The 21,611-nt window shown below is 37.1% G+C and overlaps 1 protein-coding gene across 5 annotated transcripts in view; it reads left to right on the top strand.

Annotated features, from left to right (window-relative positions):
• The window catches only part of tpm2 (tropomyosin 2 (beta)), a 57,754-nt gene extending 40,757 nt beyond the window's left edge, over positions 1 to 16,997 (top strand). For 2 of the 5 annotated variants that reach the window (XM_056467122.1, XM_056467120.1), the window contains exons 8-9: positions 1,468 to 1,537; positions 3,520 to 3,926. In XM_056467122.1, the coding sequence (XP_056323097.1) occupies positions 1,468 to 1,537; positions 3,520 to 3,602 (153 nt within the window). In that variant the 3' untranslated portion in view covers positions 3,603 to 3,926. Of the gene's footprint in view, positions 1 to 1,467; positions 1,538 to 3,519; positions 3,927 to 15,815 lie in introns of those variants that run through there. The other 3 variants (XM_056467124.1, XM_056467123.1, XM_056467121.1) reach the window with 3 other exon arrangements.
• The last annotated feature ends 4,614 nt before the right edge of the window (positions 16,998 to 21,611 follow it).

Genomic DNA, 21,611 nt, shown 5'->3' with positions numbered 1-21,611 from the left:
AAATCAAGGGAGCATGCAGGATGGTCCAAAAGAGCAACGTTATTCTCCTGAAAGAAGCGTTTTGTCAGGCAGGCATTGTGAATTGCAGCATTGTCCTGTTAAAAGATCCAGTCATTACTGCATAGACGAGGGCCCTCATTCAAGAGGGATGCCCACTGCAACATGTCCACATAATCAGCAGCTGTTTGAAGCCCCCGCACAACCTGAAGCTCAGTTTTACCATTGAAGGAAAAAGCACCCCAGATCAAGATAGAGCCTCCACCACTGTGCCGTGTAGAAAACATCTCCTGTGGAATCTCCTTGTCATGCCAGTAACGTTGAAAGCCATCAGGACCATCCAAGTTAATTTTTTTTTTTATTCATCAGAGAACAAAACTTTCTTCCAAGAAGACATGGCCTCTGAAGACGTTTTTTGTACTTTAAGCCCTTCTCTTGAAGATGTCGTCTTATTGTTATTGGGCTGCAGAGGTTGAGGATCTGCCGGTGTCTTCCCGGACAGCCCGTCTGATCCTCCGGCTTAGTGTAGGTGAAAGTTTTTTCGTGGGTTTAAGTGGATGGATTTCCCATAGCGCTCAGGATCTTTTAAGATATTTAAAATGACTGTCTTACTGCGTCCAACTTCGGCAACAATAACGGACTGTGAGAGACTTTGCTTGTGCAGCTCAACAATCCTGCCACGTTCAAGAGAGAAAGCCTTTTTGCCTTTGCCATCTAGAGATCATGAGAGTGTTATAGGCCAAAGGAAAATTACAGCAAAGCCAGTTTTGCACAGAATTTAACTTTTTAAGACTATGGTCCTACATTTTTGTTTTGCTGATTTGAGCCTGTTTGAGTTTAAATGCAGTTTTCATGTAATTGCCGATTCTCTGTTTTTTTGCACCTGTGTCTTCATTTGGCATTTCAAAGCAGTGCTTACAACCTGATTACGATCCACCAGTGCAAAATGTGAATACTTGAAATGTTTCCCCCAGTCTTAAGATTTTGCTCAGGAGTGCAATTGACTCTGGTCCATTGAATAATTAGAAAACAAAGAGCCCCCGATGGATCATGGCTGCAACACCACCTCAGATGTGCATTATTAATCTAATAATTCAACAGCATATCTTCAATTATACCTTAAAAATTGACCTTTGTTGTTTCACGTAAGAGTGAGCCCAGCCATTGCAACGTTATTGGCTCAAGCCTTTTGCTTTCATTCCCTTTCATAGATTTTTAGCTGCAAAAAAATAGCTTGTTATGGTGCTTTATTTTACTAACTGGTATTTTCCCCATAAACGCACTCATTTGTAGAGCAGTATATTGCTTTTTGTTACAGTATAGTTTTTGTTGCCATATGAAGTAAATTGGAAGTCCTAAAACAATTGCAGAAAAGAGCTTACTTCCATTTTTTTAATTGATGTTTGGTATCAGACGTTTCCATCTTGTTCTAATTGTTTCATAAGAATATGCTGGTTTTCATTTCTCTAGGCTGAAACACGTGCTGAGTTTGCTGAGCGGTCTGTGGCGAAGCTTGAGAAGACCATTGATGATTTAGAAGGTACGACTTCAACATTTATTATTCTGCCTGCACATATTTAACTGACCAATAACAACAGTGTACTTGTGTGTATTAGTGGTGTTGTTGCCTCACTCTTCATAGTGTGTCATTCTAAGTTTAATTTCTTTCTATAGCTCTGGCCAAAAATTGTTAAAATCTGCTATGTGTAGATTCTGAGATTTTTCAAAACGCATCGCTGTTCTCTCTTGGATCAACTCTCAGCTTAGTTTTAATTAGCTGATGGCCCTTTTGGCAAGTCTTTAACAACAAATGATGCTCTAGGCTAGTTTTTAACAGTAGATGACACTCTAGGCTAGTTTATTTCAGCAGATAGCGCTATAGGCCAGTTTTAAACTGCAGATGGTGCTTAAGGCTGTTATTTTAACAGCAGATGACACTCCAGGCTTGTTTTTAACAGCATATGGTGCTCTGGGCTAATTTTTAACTGCAGGTTGTACTCTAGTCTGGTGTTTACGATCATGTCGCTCTAGGCTAGTTTTTAACAACAGGTGGTGTTTTAGGCTATTTTTTAACAGTCGACGGCACTCTAGGCTAATTATTTTCAACAGATGGCACTCTAGGCTAGTTTTTAACTGCAGATGAAGCTCCTGGATCATTTTAGGCTAGTTTCTAACAGCAGATGGCGGTTTTTAGCATCTGATGACACGCTATATCTTTACTGCAGACGACGCTCTAGGCTAATCTTTAACAGCAGACAGTGCTATAGGCTTGTTTTTAATAGCAGACACCGCTTTAGGCTAGTTTTTAGCAACATACGGCACTATAGGCTAATTATTATCAACAGACAGTGCTTTAGGCTAGTTTTAGGCTAATTATTTTCAACAGACGTGCTCTTGACTAGTTTTTGACAACAAACATCGCTCTAGGCTAATTATTATCAACAGACGGTGCTTATGGCTAGGTTTTAACAACAAACATCGCTCTAGACTAATTATTATCAACAGACCACACTTCAGGCTAGTATTTAATAGCAGATGGCACTCTCTGCTGTTTTTTAACAACAGACAGTGCTCTAGGCTAATTATTATCAACAGACTGCGCTTTAGGCTAGTTTTTAATAGCAGCTGGGACTCTAGGCTATTTTTTTTAACAACAGACAGTGCTTTGGGCTAATTATTATCAACAGATGGTACTCTAGGCTAATTATTATCAAGAGACGGTTCTCTAGGCTAATTTTTATCTACAGATGGTGAATTAAGCTAGTTTTTAACAACAGACAGAACTCAATGCTAGTTTTTAACTGCAGATGGCGCTCTAGGCTAGTTTTTTAACATCAGATGGCGCTTTAGGCTAGTTTTTAACTGCAAATGGCACTTAAGGCTAGTTTTTAAAGGACACTTTAGGCTGGGTTTTACCAGCAGACTACACTCTAGGCTAGTTTTTAACTACTCTGAAACGATACAAGAGAGAATTGCGAATCAATGCATTTTGAAAATCACAGAATTGATTTTTCCATAATTTTTTTTTGCCACAGCTCTATTTCTTACCTTTTTCAAACTAGAAAGACTAATAGAAAACACAGTTTTGCATTGTTTGAGCTGGTTGTAATATACTAACATTGCTTGAAGTGTCGAAGGCGTTGTGTGCCTTTTGGAAGATGGATCTAGTGTGTTTTTGATGGATTGGACTGCATGTCATCTGTTTATTGGCGTGTTGACCGACACCTTAGATGAACAGTGCATAAGTAGACGACACGTGAGAGCATGTTTCGTGGGTTTAAGTGGATGGAGTTTAATTTCAGACAACTTAATCAAGACAAGTAAGCCTGACATTTATTCTTTCTAACCAAGATTTCATACTGATTGCATGTTGTGCAGACATGCAGGCGGCGGCGTTGTTGTTGTTGAAGGTGGCCTTTATAGTCCTTCATCTCACACTGTTGTCTTGTCTTTTTTCTGCTCATTGTTGGTTCTGTCTTCTGTTTGTTGGTCTTCTCTCTGCTCATTTGGGATGATGTACAGATGAGGTGTACGCTCAGAAACTGAAGGGTAAAGCCCTCAGCGAGGAGCTGGATCTGGCTCTAAACGACATGACTACCCTCTAAACACTCTTTCGGTCTCCTCTGTCTTTTCCTGTCCATTTGGCTGATTCTGTCCATCTGTTTTTTTCTCCATGTGACTGTGAAACAAGCATCAGGTATCATGATTCAGTCTGATTTGATAAAGCTCATGTTTTGTGTCCTGTCTTTCTCTCCTGATCTTGTGGTGCCGTGGTCAACATTGTGTGTTGTTTCCATGACTTTCCATTTAGTGGTTCTTAAAGTCTGATGTTTCGCACTGTTGACACTTCCACAGCAGAAACTGTCTCAATGCTGTTTGTCTGTCTCTGCTTTACTTTCTTTTACTGCTGTAATAAATGTCAAAATGTCTTCCTTCTGTTTGAATTTCATTTTTTGTGCAATTACAGTTTTCTCATGCATTGTGCAACATAATGCATAATGTATTCACGAAATCTCACTCATGCATGCGTCATTTTATGTGTAAGTGGTGATCAAATGTTAAAGTCATCATGAAATCTAAATGTACTCTTAGCATTTTCATATGTATGTAGTAGTGCTTGTTATGGCTGCACAATATAACGTTTTGAGCAGGGGTGCCCAGTGCAGTTTAAGGCATTCACACACAAGCCATTTTACCATTTGTAACTTTTATAGAGAATAATTTTTTAACTGTTTAAACAGTAAAGTCTTCGCATTGTTGTTTTATATTAGATTTCTTCCTTTTTTATTTTTTTTTTATTTTTTTACCTGAATATGATTTGACTAGCCTGAAAACCATAAAGTACTGTATTTCACTTTTATGTTTGCTCTATTGCATTAAGCTATTCTTGTAATTTATTACGTTCTATGCATGATTTGTTCCCCTACAGAATCATGCCAATCAATAGAAAATTAATTAATTAATTGTTTCCAAATAGAGGGACTCAAGTGAGCTGGTGAAATTGTTTGTATATAGCAATACACACTCACCGACCGCTTTATTAGGTTCACCTGTGCAACTGGTCATTAACACAAATTTCTAATCAGCCAATGACATGGCCAATCATTCAATGCATTAAGGCATGTAGACATGGTCCAGACGATCTGCTGCAGTTCAAACTGAGCATTAGAATGAGGAAGAAAGGTGATTTAAGTGACTTTGAATGTGGCATGGTTGTTGGTGCCAGAAGCACTGGACTGAGTATTTCAGAAACTGCTGATCTACTGGGATTTTCATGCACAACCATCTCTAGGGTTTACAGAGAATGGTTCGAAAAAGAGAAAATATTCAGTGAGCGGCAGTTCTGTGGGTGCAAATGCACTGTTAATGCCAGAGGTCAGAGGAGAATGGCCAGACTGGTTCCAGGTTATAGAAAGGCAACAGTAACTCAAATAACCACTCCTTACAACCGAGGTATGCAGAAGAGCATCTCTAAATGAACAACACGTCCAACCTTTAGGCGGATGGGCTACAGTAGCAGAAGACCACACCGGTTGTCAATCCTGTCAGCTAAGAACAGGAAACTGAGGCTACGGTTCACACAGGCTCACCAAAATTGGACAATAGAAGGTTGGAAAAATATTGCCTGGTCTTGATTTCTGCTGTAACAATTTTATGGTAGGGTCAGAATTTGGCATCAACAACATGAAAGCATGGAACCATCCTGCCTTACCTCAACAGTTCAGGTGTAATAGTGTGAAGGGATATTTTCTTGGCACACTTTAGGCCCATTAGTACTAATTGAGATGGTTATTCCATATTCAGACTGTTTTCTTGAACATGACAATGAGTTCACTGTACTCAAAATCTGCACATTTTTTTGTAAAAAATCGTATATCCACTTGAAATGGTCCTGGAATCTGAATAAAATGTAGGCCAGGGTGATGCATGATTTTATCATTTGGAAACCAATTGCATTGTTGGAAGATGTCACATGCCATTTCATGTCACATGCCACTTTATAATATTTGTGGAATAGTTTTACACACAGCAAAAGTTTCATTTAGTGTAATTGTCTAGACTAGTATTTAAAGGGTTTCCGCAGGGTCTTAATGTCTTAAATTTTAAAAACTATATTTTAGGCCTTAAAAAGTCTTAAATTCAATATTGTCTTGTAGGTATTAAATTCATTTAAACAAGTCTTAATTTTCACCTGTCCATGACATGTCCTGAATCACCAACAATTCATCTCAAAAAACCTTAAAACAATCTCTGTATACTAATATGTTTTTTTTTTTTTTTTTGAAGAAGAAAAAAGTTATGTTAAAAATGTTCATGGATACAACTAGGGTTTGCTTGTTTTGACACATTAATTAAAATATGTGGCAAAGATAGAACTAATTAGATTTTTTTTGGATGAGGCAAGTAAACCTCTTTTCCATGTGACCAACCGAAAAAAAAATCCTTAGTGTTTAGCCCTGTATACATCTTGAAGTCTTAATTTATTTCGTGAAAGCTGCAGAAACCCTGTATTTTTTTGGACTCTCTAATAAAATACAAAAAATTAAAATAATTTTTTACTAAGTGCAAATAGTGTTGGCTGTGACTAGGAGATTTTATTTTGAAACCTCTACTTTGTTTGATGTATATTTTGTACCAGGATCAAAAAGTCTTGCTGATAAAATGGGTTAAATTTTGTGGCTGAAAGATTAAATGAAAAGTTGAAATTGAATACATTTACAGTTATACAAAAACATAATGCTAAATGATCATTCATGGGTGTTTCCGGGCCTGCACTGTGATAATGAAATAAAGTAAACTAACAATTAATTTCTCCCATAAATAAGCCAAAGATGCTGGAAAAAAGAAAGAAGAAAATAAATCAATAAATGTTTTAAATATTCTAGATTTTTGATTTTTTTTGGCAGTTTAAACTAGTTCTAGGCTTTCTTGTGGTGTGCCGCAAGGCTCTGTTCTGGAGCCTACTGTATGTTATTCTCATTGTAGATGTGCCCTTAAGGCTCTATACTTAAAAAAATAAATAAATAAATAAATAAATAAAAAAAACAAACAAAAAAAAATAATATATATATATATATATATATATATATATACAATATTATGTATTGTCTCTATGCATAAAGGCACTGCAAAATTTGTATATCCAAAGATTATTAAGGTTCTAAGCCTTGGATGCACTTGCTCACTTGGATGCTGTTTAGATGAGATCCAGAAATGCCTCAGGTGATTTTTTTTTTTTTTTTCTCCACAGTAAGAGTGGGTGTGTTGTTTCATATAAAGAAACTATAAATCGATTGACCTCCATGTTGATTAGTGTGGCTGTCTATGAAAAGAATTTGGCCATTATAAGGAACTTTTAAATAAACAGGTCACTGGTGTTGTTATGGCTGGGTTTCATGAACGTCTGATTATATCTATAAAACTTCATATTGATTACTGAAATTTGTTATACATTTATTTCAGCATAAATTATCTCATCTTCAACTAGTGCATACTGCATAATGTTCTAATAGTGAGTAGGGCTGCACAATACTGGAAAATAATACCATATTGTCATTGACTATTGCATATAATGGTATTTCGCGACATGACAGCAGACAACCCACTAGTTCATGTCATTTGCCTTGCCAGTTAGAAATGTAGTTAGTGGTTGGCGGTGGCATGCAGGAATTACACTTATTACTAAGCCATACTTGCATGCTATTTCAGAGTGAATTTTCAGAGTAGCATGTTAACAGTATAGGAAGTAGGCTTGGGCGGTAATATAATACAGCGGGATCTAAAAATAGCAACGGTTTCAGTTTCAATACCATTATACCATCATAAAAAACAATGCACTTATATAAGAGACACGTATTAAATATTAAATATCTTTTATTCAATGCCTGAAAATGCGTTTGCGTGATTGTCATCACAGGACAGTGTGGAGGAGAGCAGTTTGCCAGTATTTCGAGTTTCGGTCTAACAAGGGAGACGTGGTAAATACAAACTAAAGGTCTGTATTCCCGCTGCTGTACTGCAGGAGCCACGGGACCCGACCAGATTTCTTGCGGGAATAAATTTGCGAATAAAGCGCGGGAGCGGTCGAAAACTCTGGTGCTATTTCAGTATTGGATACTTCCTGCTTCGCTACCGCTTTCTGCCCACCTGCTTTTATGTCTTATACCCTAATTTTAACTTGAGCCTATCAGCACAGTGCTCAAACAACACAGCTTGAAGATCAGCATTGATTCTACAAACTTTCTGGAATATAGCTTTACTAACACGAGGGAAATTATCGTCTAAACAATCCTCCCGCTACCAGCTATCAGCTGCTCACATTCCTGAGATGGAAAAATACAGCTGTGAAAATGCCTCTGGATTGGATTAATTCAGATTCTCACTGCTGTACAAACTGCCACAAACTTCTACAAAAGATTGCAGTTCTTGAAACAAAGTTACTTGCAATCCAACCAGAACTGCAGCTTCATTGTAGACACGTAGGTGAGTCCCATAAATCTATTCCTGCCACTGTTTTGAGCACAGAAAAACAGAATAAAACTGTTGAAAATGAGCATTGGCATAAACAAGCTGCGAGACCAAAGAGTACTCGCGGGGACAGATCATACGCTGCCGCATTAGCGTCTTCTACCCCAAATACAGCTCTTACTCAAATACAGCTTGAGAACAGATATGAAGTTGAGTAATATGGGTGAAGAATCCCCAAATGCAGTCAGTAAGAGATCGCATGACTCAGCAGCTAACTCTGCATAGAACAGAGGCTCAAGGCTGACTAGACAGCAGCATTTTGCTCCGATCGCACCTGAGATAAGAACACTAGTTGTAGGAGATTCAATAATCAGGAATTTTAGGAGCAAATCTACAATGACATTCTGCTTCCCTCATGCAACAGTTTCTGATGTAAACAAGAACTTGAGGAAATTCTGAAAAAACACAAGACTGCAAAACGGATTATCATCCATGTGGGGAAGAATGATATTCGGAGGGAAAAGTCAGAACTGCTCGAGAGATTTCTGTGAGCTTTTGGAAACAAGAAGAACAAATATGTTTTCACGGCTTCTTGGTCTAAATGTATGGCTGCAGAAAACATGTAACAGGAAAGGACTGAATTTTATTGACTTCAATCTCTTCTGGAACCAAAGACAACTGTTGACATTAGACAGACTTCACCCAAACAAACTTGGTGCTAAGGGACAATATCTTTTTCTCCCTCCATTAGCTGTGTGCCACTGATCTCAATCCAAATGGCACATACACACCTAGCAAATGTCCGCATGACCACAGGACCTCAAATCAGCTCCTGGATGAACTTGGGGCTGACGCATCACCCAAGGACGGTGATAACGCCACGCAGCCAAAACACCCACTGTTGATAGAGGCACTGTCACTGGCCCTCTGCTCAACACAGATAGACTGTGACGCATCAGGTCAGCATCAAGTCTCGTCACTCAAAAATGATCCTCAGGAAAACATATTTCAGCAGCCAGAATCTCCAGACCCTCAGCCTCTGTCACCAGACACGTTCTCATTGTCACCTTCTGAATGGTTTAGGCACAAGCCAACAGTTTGGTGATGCTGTCTGAGCCTTACATCAATTTTTTTTTATTATGCAAGGTAATACCGTATACCGAGGTAAAATAGGGAGGAGGTTTGACGGTATCAAAATTTGGATACCGCCCAAGCCTAATAGGGAGGCTGTCATTGTTCAAAAATGAACCAATGTGAATATAAAAGCAACTTCAGCTCAGTAAAGCAGGCTAGGTGGAATAGTGCTATTTACTGATGTCTTGTTGTTAAACTAAATAATAATCTACCTTATCGATGCTGTAAAAGGACCTTATGAACCTGAAAATAGTCACATCAATCTTTCACCTGGAAATTTCAGTGGCTGAACAACACTTCTATGCATATAACCCAGTCATAACAACACAATCTACATCAGCTTTGGGGGACTAAAATAGTTTTAAAACAGAACATCACCTTCCTAACAGAAATAACTCAGCCATGGTGTCGTCCTTCCTCCAGCCTGCAAAAGTAACTCCAATATTGATTCAAGATTTTAAAAAGTTTAAATTCAGCATTTGATTTTACCACTGTGATCTCATGTGTCTCGTATGCACATGAACGTGCATCGCACATGCAGGCATGTACGCGCTAATGGTGGATATGCGTGAACAGGTGCGCAGAAGCCCAAATCTACATTTGTTGACAGACAGTTTAGACTACTTATCGGAATTATAGGAGATGTCGCCCTGACAATATTTAATTGGATGAACATTTTTTAGGTTTATGCCTTACCCAGAATTTAAAAATACATATAAACACATTTAGATCATTTACTTTTATCTTGAAGATTGGACTGTGAAGAGACTTTCAACCAGCACAACAAAAAAAATCTTTCTGAAGACAATCACCTACTGCACCTTTAATTCTAATTCAGCTAAAAAACTGTCAAGGTGCAAACATTTTGTCTTTAAAACAATATGAATGAGTAAAAACCTCAGCAGATATTCTGACTCTGATTGGCTATGTCATTTTCCTCTTGTCTTGACGCCCGACATTAGTGTTTATTTTCAGCTCTATGTTCACCTTTGAGCCAATACAGCCAATAGCAGAACAGCAACTTCTGGAAAGGTGGGGATAAACATACAGTAGTAAGCCCCCATCTGATTGGTCAAATGGCATTGCACCAAAAACTATTGCGATTGTTTTAATAACGCAATATCTTGTAGTCAAATTATTTTTTTGTGTCCCTAAAACAAGGTTAAGCTTAAAGGGTCTTTTTGGTTCCTGCTCCACATTAATGAAACCCACATCCTTGGCACATTAAATCTGCTCCCTTCGGTGATGCTTTTAAATCAAGTTCCAAGTCCTTTCATCATAGCCTTTAAACCTGGCTAGTGTCCATTCATTCATTTTCTTTTTGGCTTAGTCACTTTATTAATCTGGGGTCGCCACAGCGAAATGAACCACCAACTTGTCCAGCACATATTTTACGCAGCGGATGCCCTTCCAGCTGTAACCCATCATTGGGAAACACCCACTCAATCACACGCATACACTACGGCCAATTTAGCTTACCCAATTCACCCATAGTGCATGTCTTTGGGGGAAACCGGAGCATCCAGAGGAAACCCATGTAAATGCAATGCAAACTCCACACAGAAATGCCAACTGACCCAGCCGAGGCTTGAATCAGTGACCTTCTTGCTGTGAGGCGATTTTGCTACTTACTGCGCCACCACGTCGCTTCCTGGCTACAGTGTTTAGCTTTTATATTGACTATGTCCTTATTCTTGTTGTTTTAATGCAGGCAATTAATAGCTGTTTTAAATGTACTATGCAAAATAATTTCTTGTATGTCAATGACATTTTAGTCTGTGTCTTTTGTAAATCATAGTAAAAATGTATGATATTTGTTAGAATTGCTTACATTTTAAAGCTGTATTACACTTTTTTGATGCTTGAAATCCCTTTTTCATCTTTGACACACTTGCCTTGGAAGAAGGTCAGTTTTCTGCTCAACCTAATCTAAAAATATCATCATAGCAGAACCAGCTGTACTTGTGTAATGATGATGATGATGATGATGATGATGAATAGCATTAATAGGAGTTAAGTAAATAATAAGTAAAAGTGTTTTAAGTAATTTTTTTTTTTTTATGTTCTGTACTTTGAAAGGAGGGATTTGATGGAAATATATTTCTGGTGACGGATGTTTTCTGAAACCTGTATCACAGTATTTCTGAGCATTTTGAGTATTTAACCATGCTGGGGTTGCCATCATAACCATAAGGAGACAATAGTGTTTATTTTCCACCCAGGAAAAAAGAAAATGTTCCCCACATCATTACATTACCAGTAGCCCAAACTATTGATCCAATGAAAGATGGATGCATACTGCCATGTTGTTTATGCCAAATTCTGACTTCACCACCAAATATTACAGTGGAAATTTGGGAGTTCTCAGTCAAGGCAATTATTTTTCTAGTTTTGTTGAGCCTGTGTGAATGTGCTATATACATGGGGACAATTAAATTTAAGTAAACCAGCTCAGGTGCTGAACTGTCATGCCAATATAAAATCACAGCAGTCTGATTTGTTTAAGGTCAATGATCTTCACTGCCTGATCGAGATGCAATGTAAAGTGGGTCTCACACCAGACCAGCAGCACTGCATTAAATAACGTTGTTTTGGTTCTTGTGGAATTTGGAAATTTATTTTAACTCAATGTTTTTAATGGAGTTTCCGTGTTCGCCTGCTGCTCCTGATGGCACTTGTGCTTAAACAACCTGTCATCTGATTTTAGGTTTGAACAGCTAAATTAATGCTGAAGTCTATTTATCTAGTTGTATTTTTTTTTATTAGTGCTATAAAAGGAACTTTATTGAAAATAGTCAAATAAACCTTTCACTGGAAGATTATCGGTGGCTGAAAAACACTTGCCGTGCATATAGCCCCTTTCTAGTATCAGTTTGCTGTTGTTATCTGACCTGTGACTCGTCTTTTGGAGCTGTTGCTCGTCTGCTTCAAGATTGAATGTGTTGTGTGTTCAGAGATGCTTTTTTTGAGTGATTATTTGTGTTGGTTACTGTTTTCTTACTATCAGCTGAACCATTCTAGCTGTTCTCCTCTGACTTCTGTAATTGACGAGACCGTTTTGCCCACAGAGCTGCTGCTGATTGGACATAGCTGATTGCACCTTTTACTCTAAAAATTACATTTGTTGTTTGTTCAAACTACTTAAAATGAGCTAGACCAACACAATTCATGAGTTTTTTGAAGGGGCAGCTTAAGTGTTTTTAACCACACACTCTTTCACACACATACACTACAGACAATTTAGCTTACCTAATTCACCTGTACCGCATGTCTTTGGAATGTGGGGGAAACCGGAGGACTTTGAGGAAACCCACGCGAACGTGGGGAGAACACACAAAAACGCCAACTGACCCAGCCGAGACTCGAACCAGGGACCTTCTTGTTGTGAGGTGACAGCACTACCTACTGCGCCATCGTGTCGCCCCTTATTGAATAATCTTAGTGCTTAAATCTGATTTTTTTTTTTTTATCAGATCTGATTTGTTTGCATAGTTGTTCACATTGTTGTTATAAATGTGGCCAAAATCAGATTTGCAGTGTGAACAGATCATGGTCCTAAACTGCTTGGCATGCACAAAAGTACAATTACGAACAGCTCAAAATGTCTAATTATACACACAATGTGTGTACTGTATGAAGTAAGCACATTGTCAGATTATGCTTAATATGATTATTACCCTTTTCACAGACATCCGTGGTGTATTTCATGAACTGTAAAGGGTTGTTCTGCTACTACTAATGTGTATTTCGGTATTTGAAACCTAAAATAAGTATCTTGTTATAGACTGGGTTCACCATGGTTGCCATGGCATTTTTCCAGGCCATTTCCCACAAAGTTTTAGAAAAGTCATGGAAATTAGTTTAACATATATCTGTATACTTGAATTAGGGCTGTGTGATATTGGAAAAATCTGACATTACCATATTTTGTATTTCTGTGATGTATATTGCAATGTAAATACAATTTCACCAGATGATTTAACAGGTTTATTTGGATTGATTTTGTAAAGGAGTGAATCTCGAATAATATAGAACAAATAAATGACAAGCATAGATAAATAAAGTATAGTAAAGATAAAAGTGAATTCTAGTTTTCACTATTCAGGTACAGATATTGAATAATCAACACTGCATAGTCTTCATTGTAGATTATTTAATCTTTATTAAAGTTACAAAACATTTCTTGTGGCCGGATGTTTTAAAATCTGAAATATTGAAATGTTCACACAGTCACAGGCCTTAAAGGGACAGTTTACTCAAAGATTAAAATATGCTCACTATTTACTCACACTTCACTTGTTTCAATACTATAGGAGTTATTCAATTATATTCTTTTTATGTTTATTTTAAAAAAAAGAAAACTCATAAATGTTTGAAAACAAGTGAAGGGTGTAATGAAAATGGGAAGTAATTTTTGGGTGAACTATCTCTTTAAAAATGCATCCAGATGATAAACTTTACTCCATTATGATTAAACTCTATATTAAACTATAATCCCAACATAACTGAATATAGGTCAGCTGTCTTTTTTTTCTGTCATTGGCCAAAAGTTTAATTAATGAGCAGCCGCAGAATGAACTGTGCAAGTGGAGTTGGTTTCTCTTCGTTTGCAGAGTTATTTTAACTTACTTCGTTATAAACAGAAGGCACATGCAGAAGAGGGGTTTTGGGTGCGTGAGCACCTGCCTCTTGTTCTTTCAGAGAAAAGTTCATCTTTAAAATGATCTTTAAAATGAAAGTGCCCCCTCCTTTGCACACGGATCCCCTATCCGCAATACCTCCCAATGCTCTTCAGTTTCTCCAACAACCCATGCACCAATCATTAACCAGATTGGTTAACAAGCACCAGTACTGTATTAAATTTTTTTTTTTCAAATTGAACAACCAACTTCCTGTGGTAATGTAATCGGCCTGTGTGCCATTTCACTATGCTGCTAAGGAGTAGGTGATGCTTGCAGCACAAAATGATGATGCATGTCACTCAAAGATTATGCAAGTCACATGAAATCCTACATAACCGTTCACACTGCGGTCGCATTGCAAAACATCAGGGGCCGTATGCATAAAACTTCTAAAAAATGCTCTTAGGAGTAGTCTTAAACTTTGACTTAAGTGTCTTAGTAAGAAGTAGGACTTTTTTAAGAGTAGGAGACCTTTATAAAGAATCTAAAAGCCAATTTCAGTAAAGTTTGAGACTGATTCTTAAGTTCTGACTTAAGTGTTGTAAATTAAGGACTGCAATGATTGAAACACAAAATGGCTGCCCTTGACCTCTGAATCAGCTTATCAGGAGCCTGCAAGGCACTATTCACTGATGAATTAATACATTAAAATTATTCAATAATTTAAATTATCATCAAGGAGTTGTTTTGCATTATGTAAAAAAGAAATTACAAATAAGTACATGCATTTTACACAATCTTGCACAAATTGATTGATTGCATGGACAAATGTGATGCTGCTTAAGTCATTAAGCTGATAAATCACATAATTGTAAATTGCACTCTTAGCTGTATATAAAAGAAAGACCAAAGTTTAAAACCCTTAAAAAAATGGATTCAAAAAGAAAACCAAACTGGTCCATGGAGGAAAGTGTTCTTCTAGTGTCAGTGAGTAAATGGAAGACAGTGATTAGAGGAAAATTCAGTCCAACTGTAACAAGCAAGGACAAAATAAATGTATGGCAAAAAATTGCAATCACTATAAATGCTGCATTTCCAAGAACAAAACGTTCAGCAGAAGACTGAGAAAAGGTGGTACAATGTTTTGGCATCAGCACGCAAAGAAATCGCAGCTTACAAGTAAAGCATGCGAGCCACTGGTACATTTAATTTTAGTCTTACTAATTTCTTTTAATGAAATGATTGTGTCTGTGGGGTCAGCAACTGAGTTGTTCTGTAATAGGTAGAAGGCCTCCATGTAACCCTTTGTCTGAGATTGCTAAAATGGTGGAGGAGATCCCGGGAAAAGCCAAGCCTTCTGTTTGTGGTATTGCAGATTCCCCAGACCCTGCACTGCTTAAATTCAAGGAGTTACAAAGTTGGTCTGACTAGATTAGTTACAAAAAGAATGCCTTCAGGAACCTGTATCATTTAAGCAACTCCCTGTCATCATATAATTGCAACGCATTCATTTGTTCTTAAAAGGTGCGTGGTCTCCTCCTCTCTGCTGCCATCTTGTTACTCCTAACTAAGTTAAGATACATCCCAAACACTCCTAAATAATTTAGCTGAGACCAAGTCTAAACACTTAAGAATGAAGTCATTTTTAGAATTTTGACACACTTAAGAGTAAAATTCTACACTGAGCAGCTTTATACATACGGCCCCAGATCTGTGTCTGATTTATTACTATTACTATTATGAAAGTGGCACAAATCTGGATCAAAAACATCAGATTTTATGCGGTTTGGGCTGTTCACACTGTCAAGACAAAAACAGAGTCACATGTGGGCCAAAAAAAAGTCTGATTCAAGCCACTTTTGCCTACAATATGAACATAGCCTTAGAGATGTTGCCAAAGACGTTCTGGATTTAGTCTGTCTCTCAGTTTGTTCTGTTTCTTCATGTCAATTGGTATCGATTGAGTCCACTTGTGGTTTTGCACATCACTTCAAATGGCTGCTCCCTCAAACAGTGCGCCATTTTAAAGGTATATGGGTGAATTCAGATACAGCCCCTGACTCACCAAGTCTCTTTTTGTTTTCATTTCACCAGAGAAAGTAGCCCAGGCTAAAGAGGAGAATCTGAACATGCACCAAGTGCTGGACCAGACCCTTCTGGAGCTCAACAATCTATAAGGAGGAAGTCTTCCAGCGCACTGAGCTCTCCATCAGGCCCAGACGGAGCGTCAGTTCTTCGCTTTGAGAAATGAATGTCTTATAGTCACACACTCGCCAGTTTGTTCCCAAACAGCCCAATGCAAATAACGTCTTGTAACCATAGCAAAGCCAGCAGTACGCATAATTAACATTTTAGAGTAGTTTGTAATCAGTCTGAGGTTTCATTTATAATGAACATAATGTTTACTACAAATGTCGTTTTCTCCAAAGTCAGCCAGAAGCTTTTTTGACCTCAACTGATGAATTAAATGCTGAAATTGACAACTTTAGATTTAAAGGGATAGTTCACACACAAAAATGCCCCTCAAGTGGTTCCAAACCAAAGAAGATACTTTGAAAAAAGCATGAAAACCTGTAACTATCGACTTCCATAGTAGTAAAAACACATACTATGGAAATCAATAGTTACAGGTTTCCGACGTTTTTCGAAATATCTTCTTTTCTGTTCAGCACATGAAAGAAACTAATAAAGGGTTTGGAACAAGTAAAGGTTGAGTAAAAATGTTAATTTATGCGTGAACTATCCTTTAAAGCATAACAAAAATATACAGGAAAGGTTTTTGTACAATAGATACACTTTTGAGATTACCGTTTTTAAGCTTTTTCATTGATGTGACCAAAAAAGCACAACTTGTGATTGTATTTTTGTCTCAGATCGCCTCTAAAATCGTCAAATGAATGTTTCAGTCTGCAGTGCTGCAATCTTGTGGCCTTTTTGTGAAAATAGCTTTTTTTTAGATGCCAGATGTCATTTACGTCATCCATGTGGATCTCATGTACCACCAACAGGGAAGCTCCAAAAGTAATTTATGAAATACATTTGCTATATACAGACATGGATCCATTTTAATGTGATTATAATAGTGATTAGGAGTGTAAGATGGAACATTTGTTTTTTGACTAATATCTGCTACAGATGTTCGCAAACTTTTTCTTCTGTCTGATATATCTGACCAAATCTGTGAATTGCCCTTTAAAGGGAAAATGAAGCGCTCAGTCAAGTTTACATTATATTGTACACTGGATCCCACTTTAATGAAAATATATTAAACTCGATTAATGTAACCATTTAGATGAAAACAGCATGTTTTACTATAGCTTTTAGACCTATGGCACCGCCATCTTGAAGTATTGCTGTGTCTGACGTCACAGGGTTGGTTCCGTTCCCTCAGCTGAACAGATAGAGTGGAAGTAAAGAACTTAACACGGAGACTGTAAAGCCTGATTTAACCCAATGCGTGAAGTTGTATATGTGGAGCTGGTGCAAATACAAGCAACAGATGTGTGTCCAATATGAAAGTATATATAATTATTCTATTTTTATTTTTTTTCCCTTTTAATCATTTGATGCGCTTTGCTCCACTCTGTATTACGCTGCCTGACTGCCTGTATGGATTTCAAACATGGTTTCCACTAGGTCCGCTACTGACGTAATGGGGGCGGGTATTTTCACTTTTCACTGCTACAGCCCTCACCTCTGCTCGTGTTCAAACCAAACTAGGATTGGTTCGGTGTTTCTTATGGCAGGTTTTATCCTTCATCTGTTGCTTGTATTTGCACCAGCTCCACGTCCACAACTTCACGCATTGGGTTAAATTAGGCTTTGCAGACTCTGTGTTCAGTGCTTTACTTCCACTCTATCTTTTCAGCTGAGGGAACGGAACCAACCCCGTGACGTCAGACACAGTGATATTTCAAGATGGCCGTGCCCTAGATCTAAAAGCTATAGTAAAACATGCAGTTTTCTGCTAAATGGTTACATTAATTGAGTTTAATATATTTTCATTAAAGTGGAATCCAATGTACAAAATAATGTGAACTTGACTGAGTGCTTCATTTCCCTTTTACGAGTACACTTATATCAGTCACACTACTCAAGGCGATAATAGTCAAATTTAGAGTTATGCTATGTGAAGGAATGCAATGATTTTCTTATTAATTGGGGAAATCCTTTTCACGTTGTTTAAAAGTATCCTCTTTGTTTAACCATGTAGCAAATCCTAAAACAAACAATGTAATTATTTGGTATATGAAGTATATGAAAGGGATCTAGTTAAAAAAACAGCTTTTGGGTCATTCTTGCACACGTTTTTAAACAATTCCAGCCATTTTTTAACGCATCACTCATTTATGTATCCTATGCAAATGTTTGAGCTGTTTGATTAAAATTCGATTTTTGAAATCATAATTTTGACTCGTTTATTTGTTTGAATGATAACGGTCATTTATGGGGTCACTTTGCCATAGTAAATATTTGTGTAGTTTCTTATGTGTCTTAATACAGGGTGTCCGCGGGGTCTTAAGGGCCATGAAACCCCCCTGTCTCAGCAGAGTGTTTTCACAACTCTACTTTGGAAAAAAAAAGTCAGGAAAGTGGGTGAGTCAAGTGGTGAAAAAAGGAAGGGTTTGCATGAAAAGGGGAGAAAGATGTGTGGAAGTGGGGGATTTTCAGTCCATAATATTGTAGTGATATTACTGTACTCTTAGTAACGAAATAATTTTGACTACGGTATGTCCTCAAAAATTGAAAGAGTACTGCTGACTATACTAACTAACGTTGCCATCTGAATAAACAAACAAAGATGACTGATCACACACTTACCAAATCTGTAGAGACCGGATAATCAAAACCAACTGGAACCGCATCTTTTTTAAAAGGAGACGAGTGCCAAATCCGAATTTCGCCATTTCCAGATTAGAAAAGCTCTCGGGTAAAAAATGTTCCTTACAGACATGTTTTTGTCGCATATATTTTGTGTTAGCAGACCACTGTAATCCACACGTCCACACACAAACTGCTCTAATGGGGGGAAATGCAATCAAAACCTTTGTTGCGGCACATTTATAAATGCAATACTAACGACCCATGCCTCTTAACAATTCTTCTTCTACTTGTTTTAACTGTGGTTGGCAACACATGGTGTCTCTCTGAACACTCTAACAGGTAAAAGGAGTCTTTGAAGCTATAGCACACATATTAAAGTTGTATCTCGTTCACAATAGAGATTGACCCTTTAAAATGTGTTAAATTTCAAAAACTAAATTTTAGGCCTTAAAATATCTTAAATTGACTGGTATATGGTGTTGTATGTCTTAAATACTTTTAAACAGGCCTTATGTTTGCCTCTATGTAAAGCTACCCAATCACTATAACCAACAATCTAATCCATCAAAAAAAAATGTTTAACAAACGTCAAATTTATTAACTATTTACCAATATGGTTAAATTATTTTCTTTACATCCTTACAATAACATTTGCTTAGAGATCTTCATGTATTTATGCATAAATGTATGTTTTGCATAAATTCTGCTTATTATAGTTTTTAAAAACATATGCTAATAAAAAAAATATATATATATAACTAGAGTTTGTTTGTTTTGACACATTATTTAAAATATGGGGCTAAGAAGTATCCAGCCAAAAAATGTTTCACTGGTCATTACAAACAATCCTTATTGTTTTGCCCTGTAAAAGTTTGAAATTATGTTCATAATGATATAAAAAATGTCTGCAGAAACCCTGTCAAAGCCTTTTAGGTGTAAGCGTTTGCATCAAAACTCCTTGAAACGGCAGCTGTTGGAAGTGTAGCTGTCAAATTTTCTTTGAAATATAATTTTTACTATTAATTTTTTATATAAAATAAAAATATATTTTAATTATTAACACTTATTATAAATCAGTTTATGGTTGCAGACATTGTTCGTGTGCTTTCGAGAGTTGGTGGACTACTTTTGCAATTCATTTTAAAAACAAATCCTAATGGAATAAAACCCAAAACCAACAACATTTAAACCATTAAGGGCACCTATTATGAAGATCAACTTTTTAAGCTGTTTGGACAGAACTGTGTGTAGGTATAGTGTGTTCAGTCATTTTGGGGTGATATAAAGTCAATAAGTCTCTTTTTCCATGTTGACGTCAAAATAGGACCCAATCCCAGTGATTTTGAGGCCCACCGCGTAGGAGTGCGGTTTTCCTTCCCACCGAATTGATTGACAGGTGCCATGTTTCTATAATAACATGTAAACTCATGTCCACAGAACATTTTCTGCAAAAAAAAAACTGGGATTAAAATATTTCTTACAACTCTGTGATTTTTACAAGTTTAAAACTATATAAAACATAGCATGTTTTTAATAAAGATAGTGAAATCGCTAATAATCACCACGGCGGCATGATGTCAGTAAACGCTAATACGTGTGTGTACTGCAAATGGCATTTGTGTGTGACTCATCATTTCAGAAAGCTTTGAATAAACTCCACCATAAATACATCTAATAAACATCTTGGTATTTTTGACTAATGAGTATTATTTCAGCTTCATCCAAGTTCATCTCTTGCTGCGTCCTAATTTGCATACTATCCATCCTAAATAGTATTCGAAAAATAGAATAAGCATATCACAAACCATAGTATGTTCAGAAGAGTATGCCAAAGGTTCCCGAATGTTTTACTGTTTCTGGTATAAAACTCGAAGTGTAGAACCATCCATAATCTAACCGTTAATATCACCCATATTACATTGCACCTTGGACGTGAATTTGTTTAGAACTACAAACTCGGGTAAAAAGTGTAAACAAACTACAAACATGGTGGACATGTGAGACCAACCGTCAGGTAGAGAAGCTTTGGTAAAGTTGTTTGAATGACTTAATCAATATCTAGCCAACTGAAACATGTTTAAACCGCGTTTTCAATGTTATATTTTATCTGCAACAACAAGGCAACTTATATGCAAACATTAACTTCTGAATGCACAAATTTCCAAAGACCTCAGGAGATTTCTCTGGATGGCAGATTATCCTGCTGCCGCTTCTCCAATAAGGTAGGTAGTTGAATATTAAAGAAGTGTGTCGAGATGATTGACAGAGGGCGTAACTAAGCAACATAACGATCTGTTGACAAGGAAGTAGTATGCTCCAAAGCTTGCATACGCTTGTTACACACTCAAAAGTGTATACCTTTCCTATACAAAAAAGTACATACTTTTAGGACGTAGTATAAGTATGTGAATTGGAGCGCAGCAAAAGTCATTGCTGTTTATCTGACATAACGCGTGATAAGAAGCAGAGCATGTGGGAACGGTGGGCAGGGAGAAGCAGCTCATTTGCATTTAAAGCCACAGGCTACAAAAAGCTGCAATGTATTCAGACACCAAAAATGAGCAGATTCTGGAGGCTATAATAAATTATCTGATGGGTATTTAGAGCTGAAACTTTACAGACTCATTCTGGAGACACTAAAGGCTTATCTTACATCTTGTAAAATAGGTGCCCTTTAAAACTTTCTTGTTGTAATGTTTAATAATGAATTGCTTTGTAAGGTTTTAAGATTTCTAAAATGTTGTTTTTGTACACGCACACAGTATTCAACATTTGAAAATGTTTATGAAATTTTCCATGAATGGGTGTTGTTTAAGACATATGAATGGGCATTGTATAGTTTTAGGACAACTTTGATGAAAGGATTTCATTCACTTCAAATGTTGACTACTGTGTTTGTATGTGTAGGCTATGTCTATATATGAGGACAGGATAATTTCTGGAACAGCCTTGGAGGCGTCTGTTAAGTACGTGTTGGGAGTGGATAGTTTTGTGGCCCAAAATGTTTACCTTTTATTATAGCGCCCTCTATTGTCCATTTGGTAACCCGCATTGCGTTTGAAGGTA

The sequence above is a fragment of the Danio aesculapii genome, chromosome 10 (genome assembly GCF_903798145.1).
Source record: "Danio aesculapii chromosome 10, fDanAes4.1, whole genome shotgun sequence".
NCBI lineage: Eukaryota > Metazoa > Chordata > Actinopteri > Cypriniformes > Danionidae > Danio > Danio aesculapii.
The sequence above is the reverse complement of the archived record's forward strand: the minus strand, read 5'-3'. Positions and strand labels throughout refer to the sequence as shown.